This window comes from Lolium perenne, chromosome 3, assembly GCF_019359855.2.
Source record: "Lolium perenne isolate Kyuss_39 chromosome 3, Kyuss_2.0, whole genome shotgun sequence".
In the NCBI taxonomy this organism is placed as follows: Eukaryota; Viridiplantae; Streptophyta; class Magnoliopsida; order Poales; family Poaceae; genus Lolium; species Lolium perenne.
The window spans coordinates 56486069-56498598 of record NC_067246.2 but is presented as its reverse complement, the minus strand read 5'-3'; the positions used below and the strand labels follow the sequence as shown (position 1 = coordinate 56498598).

Sequence of the window (12530 nt, the reverse complement as noted above, 5' to 3'; positions counted from 1 at the left end):
AATAATATACATTATGAACAATACAAATAAGAAGACAAGCTCATTAGAGAAAAACTTGAGCTTTATTGATTAACATACATTATACAATGTCTTTACATTATTCACAAATGAAATAAAGGAATATTACAACATATTACAAGAATTGGACAAAAAATAGAAAAAAGAAAAGAAAAGGAAATTACAATTCAATGATCTATCCTAACACTACAAGCTAAACTTCATTTAGTCTTGTACTTGATGATCTTCATGATCATTGGAGCAACAGATTGATCCCTGCACACAACAAAGCAAAGAACTAGTTATGCCAAGTGGCAGGTTAGAAAGAAATGGAAAATGGTGGATAATACCAAGTCTGCCGAGCTGATCCACTCTCACAGCCAAATGCAAAGCATCAGCATACACACACACAGCCTGCTCACGGGGCTATGTGCATGCAGCACACACACATAGTGAGTCACCAGAGGGGAGAGGTGGAGCTGTCGACCAGAGAAGCAAGGGCCAACCATATAAAAGCTTTTCCACAGTAAACCCTAAGCCAAATCCATCGACAGGCTGCATTTGGTAAGTCACCAGGAACCAAGAACAGTCAAGAACAAAGAAGAATGTGAAGAACAGCCAGAGCTGTTCAACCTGTCCAAAATCACCACAGAATCAAACCAAGATCACAAGCTCACAAGGAGGAGCAGGACAAGCACCAATTCATCACTGAAGCAATCCTCTACACCAACCCCATTTCTAGGAGCTGGAGTGAGGTATACACAAAGCATCATGAGCAAGCATCTGTCTTGCTCATAAATAAGCATATGCACCAATCACACACAAGCAAAAGGGTGTGATACCCTATTTGTGTCATCATCTGGCTACTAAGCCATATGGTGCAAGCAAAGGTAGTAAAGGCCATTAGGAAATCATCTTATGGGAACAGCAGCTATGAAAATTAATGCATAACTGAAGAAATCTAGCAAGAGATGAAGACACAGCTAGCCTAGCCACATACTTAGCACCTATAGCTAATGATGCCATCAGACTGATAGACACTCTGTGTCTATTCATGTTGTCAACATCAAAGTCCACTGGGAATCCATTAAGGGATTAGCCAGTGAGCATCTATTCACCACAGAAAGCCAATATTGGTGGGAGCTACCCTAACGGCAATGATTTACTGTCAGGGCCACCTCAACCACCTTACCCAAATCCCACAGAGAAGCTAAGCACATATATCATTACCCAGAAGGGTTCAAATGAAGCTAGGGTTCCCAATATCTTATTGGCATCCCTCTAGCTCTACTAAATCAACTCATATGATCATCACTGCAAGGCAGTTCACATCATTTATCCATCTAATCAAGCAAGGAAATACAGATAAATGAAACAGACAAGTAATCAAAGCACCAACATCTTGCCAGTGACCCAATGGATCACTACAAGCATCAGATGATGCTTGAGCAAGCATCAACACACACCAGCACAGGTATGTGTGTCACACAGACACCAGGATGAGCATCAGATAGGCACAGACAGTAGATAGTAAGCAAACAACATGCACCTGGTGATCACTGGATCATCAGTGCTTGCCAAATTATGCAAGTGCTTGTCAGAGACAAGCCTGGCATCAATTCATGAACTACAGAAATGAAATAGCCCAATTAAGCAATAAGTGTATCACCGATAATCATCTCAATAAATCTATAACTGTATCCAGCAACACATTATCCAGAGGGGAAACTATCTAGCCAACCATCATGCTCAGTTGAGCATTCTCATGAATCAGGACACAATGAACTAGCCCAGAGGCACTGACACTTGCAAATATGCAAGGATTAATCACAGCAATCAAGCCAGGGGCAAGAACCCGGGACCAAACATGATTATCCAGTAAGAGCAACCACAGCTGGAGCAACATGGCAAGCCATGAGCATCACAGCTTGCTCATGAGCCATTATAGTGTCAGCACAGAAGAAGAATTAGCATGAACATGAGCATAGAATTAGCAGTACAAGCATAAGCTAGAGAGAGGAGAGCATCAGTACAAGCACACGAACTAGAGCAAGGCCATGGCAAGCAGAGAGCAGCAGCAGCACACCCTAGGGCAGGCGCAGTAGCTAGGACGCAGCACATAGCCATAGTAGCACAGCACACCATGGCATCTCCATGAAGTGAGACAGCCATAGCTCAGCTAAGAGGAGGAGTTGAGAAAGAAGGAGGGGGGAGCACTTACCGGCGAAGCAGAGAAGCGCAGCCATGGCGGCACGGCGGCACACGCCGGGCGAACGGCGGCGCCAGGCCAAGCCAAGCCAAGCCGCCATCTCGCCGCAACGCCAGCGTCACCACGGCGGCGCCACGGCACCAGGAGCATCGGCGGCGAAGAGATCGCCGTGGACCTCACGGTAGGCGAGCTGTGGCGACGGGGGCGAGTCGAGGAGGCGACAAGAACCAAATCGACGCGGACCATCGTGACCGCCGTCGAGCGGCGGTTCTGTTACGACCAACCGCGCCGCCGGAGTTGCCCGGAGACGGCCGGAATATTTCGGCGAAGGCGGCGGCGACCACGGAATCGCTAGAGACACGAGGGGATTAGGGTTTCGGTGCGAGGAGAGAGGAGCGAGCGAGTGGGCCGACCGAGCCAACAGGGTGGCTCGGGTGCGACCTAACCCGTTGGGCCACCCTGACAGGTGGGGCCCAGGGGCAAAATGGTCTTTTCACAATTCTTTAAAATCCAGGAACTTTGAAATTACACCATAAATGTTTAAAAGCTCTAAAAAATAATTAAAAATATGAAAATTGATCAGCATAAAATTCTCTATCTAAATAAAATATCAAAGAGAATTTTTGAAGACAACTAAGAATAAGTCTCAATTTGATGATTTAAATAACCATTTAAATCACACATATTATTTTCAATAATGAAAATAAGACCATAAGTTCTTTTAAACTTTAAAAACACCTTGACAACATTTCAAGGTTGTATATTACCCTAAATTAAGTATCTCCAAATTGTTCTTAGTATTAACCTCTCACATAAAATAATAACGACATCGGAAGGGGGAAACAAACCCTAAAACTGGAATCATGCATAATTGCTTCTTTAACCATTGCCCTTATCGGACAATGATGCTATTTTTCAGAAACAGAGGACAAGGGTCAGTCCACACCATCCAACTGCAAAACTTTGCAGTGTTCAGGCAAGTTCATCACTTGCTCATGTCATTTGAGTATTTCTATCAAATTACTTGCAAAGTACTATGGTTATCACTATTGCATAAAAACCAAAACCACTATTTTCATAACTATGAATATGACTATGTCGTTGGCAATGGAACCATGGATTGTGTTGATATGGTGGAGGTTCCATTGCAAGGGTTTATATCCATCTAGGATTAAACAAAAAATGTCGCCAGTAATTCTTGTGCCGTAATAACCGTGTTAACCATAAGATCCAGAGTGGGACGGAATAGTCAAAAGTGTTTCCACCTCTCGTTCATCAACGGATGCTCATTACCGGGTGCTCATGATCTTGCGAGACTTGATGCAGGGGTGGGAACCCGTAGAAGTCCCAACGGTAATGAGGTCTATGATGGGTTGCAACTGCCGGCGTAGGAATGTATGGTAGAGCCCTGCATTGATGTCGTGGTCGGAGTCCACCCTGAAATCTATGGGAATAATGGGGCCGGCGTGGACCCAAGGTCGGAGTTTGCAACAAAGGGTGGGTGTTCGAGGTAGCGGAGGAACATGATTGGCTAGACCTTATACCGGGCCTCACACCGAAGTAAGTGTGGACGGGAAAGCTGCCCGGTTGGCACCAAGGTTAAGATCTCTTATGGGTAAAGCAACACACCTCTGCAGAGTGTAAAGAACCGTGACCTGTCACTCCCTGTTCCGCGATATGGAACTGCGAACGCGGCCGGAAAGGAGCTCCATGAAGTTCTAGTAAACCGGTGAAGGCTGACGGACATAGCTCTTTGAAATAAAAGCAATCTCTTGAAGAAATGTTTACCAAAACCTGCATTGGTATTAGACTTTTTGGTCTAATATCGTAGTTAGTGCATTAAACACCTCTTATCTATAATGAACTTGTTGAGTACGCTCGTACTCATCCCACTCTTAAATCCTTTGCTTAGATTGTCTGAATCGTCTGGAGGAGGACTACGACAACCCTGAAGGAGCCGAGATCATCGGCTATGAAGAACCAGACCTCTCTGGAGGTATTGAAGGCGTAGACTACCTCATAGTCTACGGAACCGGGGAGGCTTCCGGAGGAGATCAAGCCTAGAAGCATCGAGTAGTAGTAGTAGCCGAGCAGCACGAACTCTTAATACTTAGCTGCTCGAGAGAATAAATGTATAACTTAGTGAAACTTCTATATTGTAAGTTAAGTTGGGTTCACCTCGAACCCAGGAGTATCCCTCTTAGGACCCAAGAGGAGCTCCGAGACGATATGTGTATATTGCTTGTAATAATAAATGAATGAGTTATGGACCTGCTATATTCTGTTGTACTACTCTGAGGGATGTAATATTTGCGGAATGGTACTTCGTGAATGTTATATCAACGACTGGCATACTACAACATGCAGTGGTATGCAGGGTCACCACAATAGACCACCAAGCCTCAAAACCGTCAGTTGATGAGGTGAAAGAGCGGTTGAGGATTACCTTCAGGCCAGAGACCGTAGCGTTGGCGCTGGATGATTCCGCCATTGGATTCGCTGCGGAGTTGAATCTGCGCGATTGAGATTTGAGATTCGTGTGGCCGTGAGTTTGGATCTGTTAGAGCGGCGATTTGGGGATCTGAGTTTACTCTTTCAGACAAGGGTTGCAGGTTACCGTTTGAATAGGCAACTGACTTGGCCTTACTTGCGTTTTATGGTAAAGGCCGATGCGCTGCCATCGGCTCTTTGCGCGTTGACTTGCTTTGACAATCGGCAAAATTGATATAAAAGAAAAATCGACATGGAAACATTTTCTTCATTGATAAAGGGGATTTTTTATAGTGAAGAGCCGATTGCTCGAGAAAGGAAGAACAAAAGAAGAGTCGATTACTACTACTAGTCCTATGCTAGTAGTCCCTAATCTAGGGGTCGTCGCTGCCCTCGTCGTCGCCGTCGTAGCTGCCGTCGGCGCTGCTGTCGGCGAGCTCCTCGTCGCTGCTGCCGTAGCCCTCGGCAGGGGCTTCTTCCTCCTCCTCCTCCTCCTCGTCGTCGTCGTCATCCGACCCCGCGCGGAAGCGCTTCGCCGGCGGGTACTCGTCGGAGGAGTCGTCATCCTCCTCTTCCTCCTCCTCGTCGGAGGAGGTGAAGTCGTCCCAGGAGAAGAGGTCATCCTCGCTCTCCGCCTCCAGCTCCCCATCGACGAGGAACTGGAAGTCGTCTTCTCCGTCAGTCAAGGACTTGTCATCCTCGGACCAGACGGAGGAATCATGATCCTCCTTGTCCCACTTCGGTGGGGCAAGGATATCGTGCGCCGCCATCGAGTCCCACTCCGGCGTCGGCTCACGAGAGGAAGAGGATAGGGAGGAAAGACCCGATGAGGCAGAGGAGGAAGAGGAAGACATGGTGCAGAGGAGGGTTTTTCGATGGCTAGTGCGGAGCAAGAGGATGAAGAGGCGAACTGCTCGGTGCGGTTAAATAAAGGGGATATAGTGGAAATTTAATGCTGCGGTAGTTTCCGAGGAAGTGGTGCCAAAGAATTGTCAAATCGTGCAGAGAAGTTGAGAAGGCAAGGCATCATGATGAAAGGATACTGTGACGGTTCTGCTCTGCCACGACATGACCCTACGAAGGAAAAACAGAGTGGTTTTTGGAATTATCATTGCCAAAACCAGGGGGGCATGTGTTATCGCCAGATTTTAACCAAGTCCGGAGATGGGCCGTGATTAAATGGGCTTAGAGAATATGCACGGAAAATATTCATAAATCGGCCTTGTACAAGAGTTTGGGCTAGATTGCCCGTGTATCTGTAAATTATGGTAGGTTACGTGTCGGTTAGAATTAAGAGATAGAGTTTAGCTCGTACGCAGTTGGGTTTATTCCCAAGTTAGAAAGTCTACGGACTATAAATATGTATCTAGGGTTATTGAGAAAGGAGGACGATCACGTTCGCAACAAACCAATCTAGGCGCATCGCCACCCCTTGTTTCGAGGGTTTCTTCCGGGTAAGCGCCATGCTGCCTAGATCGCATCTTGCGATCTAGGCAGTATCTTGTTTGTTCGTTGTTTATGTGTTGCTCGTACTGAAGCCTTGTTGATGGCGAGCAACACCGTTATCATAGATATGTTAGGGTTAGCATCGGTACTTTCTTGATGTATTCGCTTAGTTATGCTATCCCTAGATATCTAGCTGTCTTTACACCTATCTTAGGTGTAAGGGCAGCACCTCGCTTAGTCTTTATTTAGTAGATTCGATCCGTTATGGTTGTTCCTTGTTCTTCAAGGATTAGTTTGATATCCATATAGTTAGGCCTTGCAAACGGGTTGAATGATCCAGTAGTGCGTAAGGTGTAGTTTGCTGATCCTAGAGGGGATGTTCCGGGAATCAACTCTACGTTGGTTTTTAGGCCTTGTCTAGGGTTGGTTTTCTATCATCTTTCATGTCTGCCAGGCTCAACTACGTGTAGGATGTTCCGGTTATATGGTGAAAACCCTAAATCGTCGTAGATCGTTTTAACTTAGTATTGATCAAGCAGGACCACCATGTTATCGTAGATCCAATACGAATCATGGGTGGATCGGCTCCTTGAGCCGATTCACAGGATAATCTGAGAGCCGATCGAGGCTCGTATTTAATGTTTACGTGTATGCCATGCAGGAAACTAGTCGAAGCAATCCATCACCTCAGGTATAGGTCAGGTGGCACGCCCTTGCACCAGCTAGGACGTGTGCCGGAGCATTGCGGGCCATCGCCCGAGGGACCAGGGCCCACTATCAATCCTGGGAGCCTCCCGGCTCTCCGTGTTGCCCGTCGCTGCTCGCCGGTGGGTTTTGGCAGGCAACACCCACAACAAACAACATTTTTGTGAAAAAATATCATATAAAAATATCACTGAATATGATACCGAAACTATTGCCCCCAAAAGGTAAAGCTTTTGGCTCGTTTCAAAAAAAACTCCATAACCATGCAATAATTTAAAAATTGATAATGTACAGGTCACCAATTTCCTAGCTTCTTACCGCGCTAACTTGTAGTACGCATGTCTTTCAAAACGCCTAGTTAAGCTTTGACACTGATCGTCGAATGACCTCACTCTACAATACCTCAGAACTTCAGAACTAAATCATGGTGCATCTAACTGCATAAAAAATTGCAGACAAAGGAAAATTCAGTTACTTCGAGAAAAGGTGAGGATAATTCAATGCCAACAAGATTTCAGTTGAAAACATAACTGCTGCAGTAAAACATTATTGCGACCAGTCTAATTTGCCTATACAAGAATACCTCGTGTGAAATTCTGAATTGCAATATGTGTCATCATGCAAGGTGAATATTCTTGGGTACTGCTCTGTTCTGATCGTCATCGCTGCTCCTGCCTCAAACCGCCGCTCAGTTGTAGAAAGCAATGTTAAATCCGATTGTCCGAAGCCATGCAGAAAACAACGACAGTTAGGATGGCCCTTATCATCTATAGTACCATTTAGGGGGAACATACAAAGGATCTAGTGATGACACCTTCATGGCTCCGTTTAACTGCATCACATCTGCTATCCACAAGAGCAGGGGTTTCAGCGATTGATAGAGGTTCTTGATATTCTTACCAATTGCAGCTGAGATTCTTCAAGCAGAATGACAGGTATGAATACAGAATCTTCGATGAGTCATCATGCAAGGTGAATCTTTGCCTGCGTGGAGTTCTCCGGTACTGCTCTGTTCTGGTCATCATCCCTGCTCCTGCCTCAAACCGCTGCAACGTATTGGAAAAATATCAGAAAGAGAAAGAGATACAGATATGAGAGCATATGAGATACAAATAGGAGCGTATATTGAAAAATGAGAGGTGGGAGGCGCTATCCTCAGGCCTGAACGTCTTCAGTATCCCCCGCACGTATGTATACGCCGGCCGCACGCAACACCAGGTCGCCACCGAGCTGTTTGACCAGTGAAAGAAAGCATAGCGGCAGATCTACCATACCAACAAAAGAGGAAGTGGCCGTCCTCCCCCTTCCATTGGTTCCGGAGGAGGTCGGGGCGTTGCTTCCCCTTTCTCTTGCCGTGTTCTGAACCGATGTTTTGACTTGTCGGTGCCACGAAGCGTAATTAGCTAAGCCAAGATCAGTACCATCCTCGAAATAGGCTTTCGTCCCGCTATATTAATATAGCAACCGACCGATACAACGAGACAGCTGGGGCCGCAGCACAACCGAACCCAAACGAAAAAGAAAAAGAAAATAAAAAGAAACTAATGCCGACACCGGCAGATTGACGAAAACGGGGATGACTCCGCAACCGCTGCGCCCTCCGGAGAAGTACCACCACGCTCCTAGCACGCCGAGACGCCGCATACCAAGCAGCACCTTCAACAAGGGAACGACGACGATGACGTTGCTGCCCGGACTAGGCCTAGGGTTTCCCCCGGTACGCGGAAGGGATTGGGGAGGGATACATCCGACGCCCTTCAGGAAGGAAGGCGGCACCCGCAGGCGTCGCCGCGTCAGAGTCGGGCATGCCGACACGGATTTCTCCTGACCACCAAACCCACCACCCTGAACGCCCCGACGTGCTCCACCAAACAAGCCACCAACCAGCACACGCCACCACGGTCTTGTAATCACCCTCGCTGTCGCATTGTGGTCACCGGGACATGGCCTAGAGGAAGAGACGACAAGCAGCAGGAACGGGGGTAACGGTACCACAACCGGGCGGGAGGGAACTACCTCCACCGCTTTCGCGGTCGCCGACCGGACATGGCAGCGAGGGCACACCAGGCCCGAACTGACCCGGCCGGGCCCAAACTGGCCCGTAAAGCCCTGCTGCCAAGCTGCAGCAGGCCGGCCGCAGCGCCGCCACCACCCATCCACCGTCGCCACACCATCTCCGCCGCCAGGGAGCACCGCCGGCGCGCCGTAGACGCAGGCAGCCCGCCTAGCCCATCTGGGCCCCGCCTGGGCCAGATCTGGGCCGAGCAGGACCCGCCCGCGCCACCCGCCTTCGCATCTCCGCCGCCAAGCAGCGGCGCGCCGTCCCTCCTCCCACCCGGCGCGGGGCTCACGCCGCGCCGCGGACCGCCGCCGCCGAGCAAAGACCGCGCCGCCAAGGAGCCGCCGCGCCGCGGGCAGAGTCAGCTCCCGCCGCCGCCGGCACCGCGCGGGCAACGCCCGGCGGCCCACGCCGGCGGCGACGGCCGGGGAGAGGAAGGGGAGGAGGACTGGGAGTTGGCGGCGGCTAGGGTTCGCCCGTCGCCTGTCGGGGGGGGGGGGGGGGGGCGGGGGGAGCGAGCGAACAGTTTTTCGTCCGTGTACCTGAACCAAGTTCTTCTATTCCTACTATTTTGCTCAGATCAGTACCATCAGCCGTCCTATATCATCAGATTTATGTTGGCGGACATGATACCTCCAATGACGACTATCAAATGCATTGAGTGTCAAACGATCAACTCCCATTTAATAGTAAAGATTTTACCATTGTCTTATTATTTTGAGATCCGGCGTAGACAAGCATAAAAGGACGCGGTAGCGCGGTGAAATACAAAAATCCTATTACTACTCAATTATAACTTAAGGAAATAACGGTGTAAAAACATGCTAAAATATGCTCATCAACATTCTCCAGCTAGACTCTTGCTTGTCCTCGAGCAAAATAGAAACTTCATGAAGCGTAAATCGTTAAAATAAATGAGATACTATGAATTTCTGCCCCGACACCTCGATGCTTTGCATCACGTTATATGCAGTAAGAACTTTTAGACGTGAGAACGTGTATGAGATAGCACCAAGCATCAATAGAAGAATCAATCTAATTTCAGCGGGTACTCTACTCCTTACATGGCACTCATCTACCTACAGTAGCATTGTGATGCTCCTTCGTCTACCTATCTAGACTTGTTATGTGTGTTAAACAGCGGAGAGTACTCTTTATCAAGCGCCTAGGAACTGTACATGTGGTTTCACCGTGCCCGCAATGGTTCCGTAGGCATTTGAAATAGTGGCTCGTGTTCGGGCGGTATGCCGAGAGCAGGAGAGGTTAATGTTGTCAAGATAGATGCCGCGACACTGCACACTCTGGCTGCACAGAATCCGGATGGCTTTGGGGTTGGAGGATGTCCCGTGGATGTTGATGAACCTGGCGTCAGATATGGCCACAGCGCTATCCTGCAAACACAACAAAGTACACGCAAATGATTTCAAATTATTTATTTATATGATGCAGTGGCAACGTGGTGATGAGTTCAGTCACCTGTGGCTGACAATTTCCCGGGGGACAATAGAACTGGTCAATGTCAATAGGATATTGGACATCAGTCATGTTGAGGTTCTCAAAAAGGAAACCATTTGCTTTGCCACTGCCACCCTGCATCAGTAACAATTTAACACCATACTATATATTAGGGTAGTATTGTTATATATGCCTATTATCTGCAGCTAGCTTGTGTTATGTACATGCTAAATGCAACCATCAGTAAATATCTTTGAATACATGATGTATAGGCGCACTTATGCACAAGGCAAAGGCATGTTGATGCCGCATTAGTGTTACCTGCCATGATTTGATCCTAACACCAGTCATAGTTTTAGAAAAGCTGCAGTTGGATACTGTAATCCTTTCCACAAGTGCTGTCGTATTGTTGCCTCCAAGGCTTCCCACACTACATAATAAGATCAGAAAGCTTCTTAGCTCAATGTATGTTACTGCTGGGGAAGAAGTTCATCAGTATTTGGTCAGCACGGGCTGCATGGTTGAGTAGTTTTACCTGATGCCATGACCAGGCCCACACGCACTGTTGGTGATATTAACATCACTGGTCCCTGATAGAATCGACACGCAGTCGTCACCTGCATTTGTGCAATGTCAGTAGTTCCCAAAATAACACATTTCAGGACAGTGTGCAGTAAACATGTATGCATTTGAAGGGCTGCTGAAAGGACTGTACCGGTTTTGAAAGAGCAATTCGAGATATAAACGTGGTCGGAGAAGGCCATGGTGATCCCGTCCGTGTTAGGGCTTTTGCCTGGCGCCCTGACGGAGACGTTGTTCACCTGCACCTGGCTGCACCGGAACAAGGTCATGTGCTTGTCTGGGCTGTCCTTCAGGTGTATGTTCTTCACGGATAGGTTGTTGCAGCTTGCGAATGCTAGCAGCTGATTTCACAAACACAACAGGTACATAAACATGTTGTCTACCTGACCAGTTAGAGGCTGAAACTGAAAGAGATGTTTGTGGTGTGCACTTACAATTGGCCGGACACGGCATTTCTGTCAAAAATGAGAGGATGCATCAGTTTGTTGCAAATGAATAGAGGAAGAGATCGAAGCAAGTGATATCTGCTTAGGCCTGAGGAGCCTACCTTATTGTTGAAGCAACTCCACCAGATGGCGCCATTGCCATCCATCTGGCCACTCCCATTCACCGTCAGGTTGTTGACGCGGTAGAAGGTAAGGAGGTTCGCTGCTTTCGTCGTCCAGATGGCGTTTGGCGCCACGATGTTCCCGTCCAGCTGCAGAGAAACTGATTCAGTTATCTCTTGCTTATTACAGACGGATGGAAGATGCAGGAAGTTCATACTGATCGTCAACAAATGTTACCTGCACGGTGACAGGCGACTTGCAGGGTCCATTCAACCTGATCTGGCTTAACAAAAACGTCTTTCCTCCAGGGATGACCATGGTCGGCGAGCTGCTGTCACCGCAAGTTGCGTTCCATGTCGCCGCGATCGCCTTTGGACACAGAGAAGATGCCACAATAAGCAAACAAATAATCTGATCAGCAATGCCATGGCGAAGCCAGATTTCCAAAATAAGATCAGGTTTGCGCTGGTGTTACCTTTGCATCATCTGTACTGCCATCCCCGGCAGCATGGAAATCCATGACGTTGTATCTTTTTCCTTGCCGACCTGCTGCAGATTGAACGGCGGCCGCGAACACGAGCAGCAGCACGAAGAAGATCCTCTGCCGTTTTCGAGATATCCGTCAGGCAAATCAACATATACTACTCCCTCCGATAATTGTAAGTGTCATTTTTTTTATTCGAATTAGTTATATTTGAACGAGAGAAGTCCAATTTACCTCCCTAAACTCGTCTCAAATTTCAGATTACAACCCTTAACTTTAGTTTGGATTAATCTTCAACCCTAAATTCTATAAACCGTTCGGCATTGGACCTTCTACCTTTTTTGACATGTATTGAACCGGTTTTTCTCGCCAGTTAGCGGTATTTCTTTCTATGCCTACTCATCAATATAAAATATACACGGTACACGAAAAAACAGCTTAATACAATGCAAGCGGTGATTTTGAATCGTTTTTAGAATTCAGGGTTGAAAGTTGAACCAAAGTAAAGTTGAGTGTTGTAAGCTAAACTTTGAAACAACTTTAGGGGGTAAATTG

At 47.5% G+C, this 12530-nt stretch overlaps 1 protein-coding gene and 1 long non-coding RNA gene across 2 annotated transcripts in view; both read right to left on the bottom strand.

The window, feature by feature from the left end:
• LOC139837523 (uncharacterized) overlaps window positions 1-7918 on the bottom strand; it is a 74341-nt gene extending 66423 nt beyond the window's left edge. Inside the window, exons 1-2 of the long non-coding RNA XR_011754016.1 lie at window positions 7431-7918; window positions 7166-7284 (exon numbers count right to left, since the gene is read on the bottom strand). This is a non-coding gene — a long non-coding RNA (uncharacterized lncRNA). The remainder of the gene's footprint in view (window positions 1-7165; window positions 7285-7430) is intronic.
• Window positions 7919-9903: 1985 nt separating this feature from the next.
• On the bottom strand, window positions 9904-12082 carry LOC127341179 (probable polygalacturonase At1g80170). Its single transcript, XM_051366956.2, has 9 exons — window positions 11967-12082; window positions 11729-11860; window positions 11491-11640; window positions 11378-11398; window positions 11077-11284; window positions 10897-10978; window positions 10683-10791; window positions 10383-10496; window positions 9904-10297 (listed from the first exon to the last, which is right to left on the bottom strand). Exons 1-9 carry the CDS (start codon window positions 12009-12011, stop codon window positions 10064-10066), a joined length of 1095 nt encoding a protein of 364 aa, XP_051222916.1. The 5' UTR covers window positions 12012-12082; the 3' UTR covers window positions 9904-10063.
• Window positions 12083-12530: the final 448 nt, after the last annotated feature.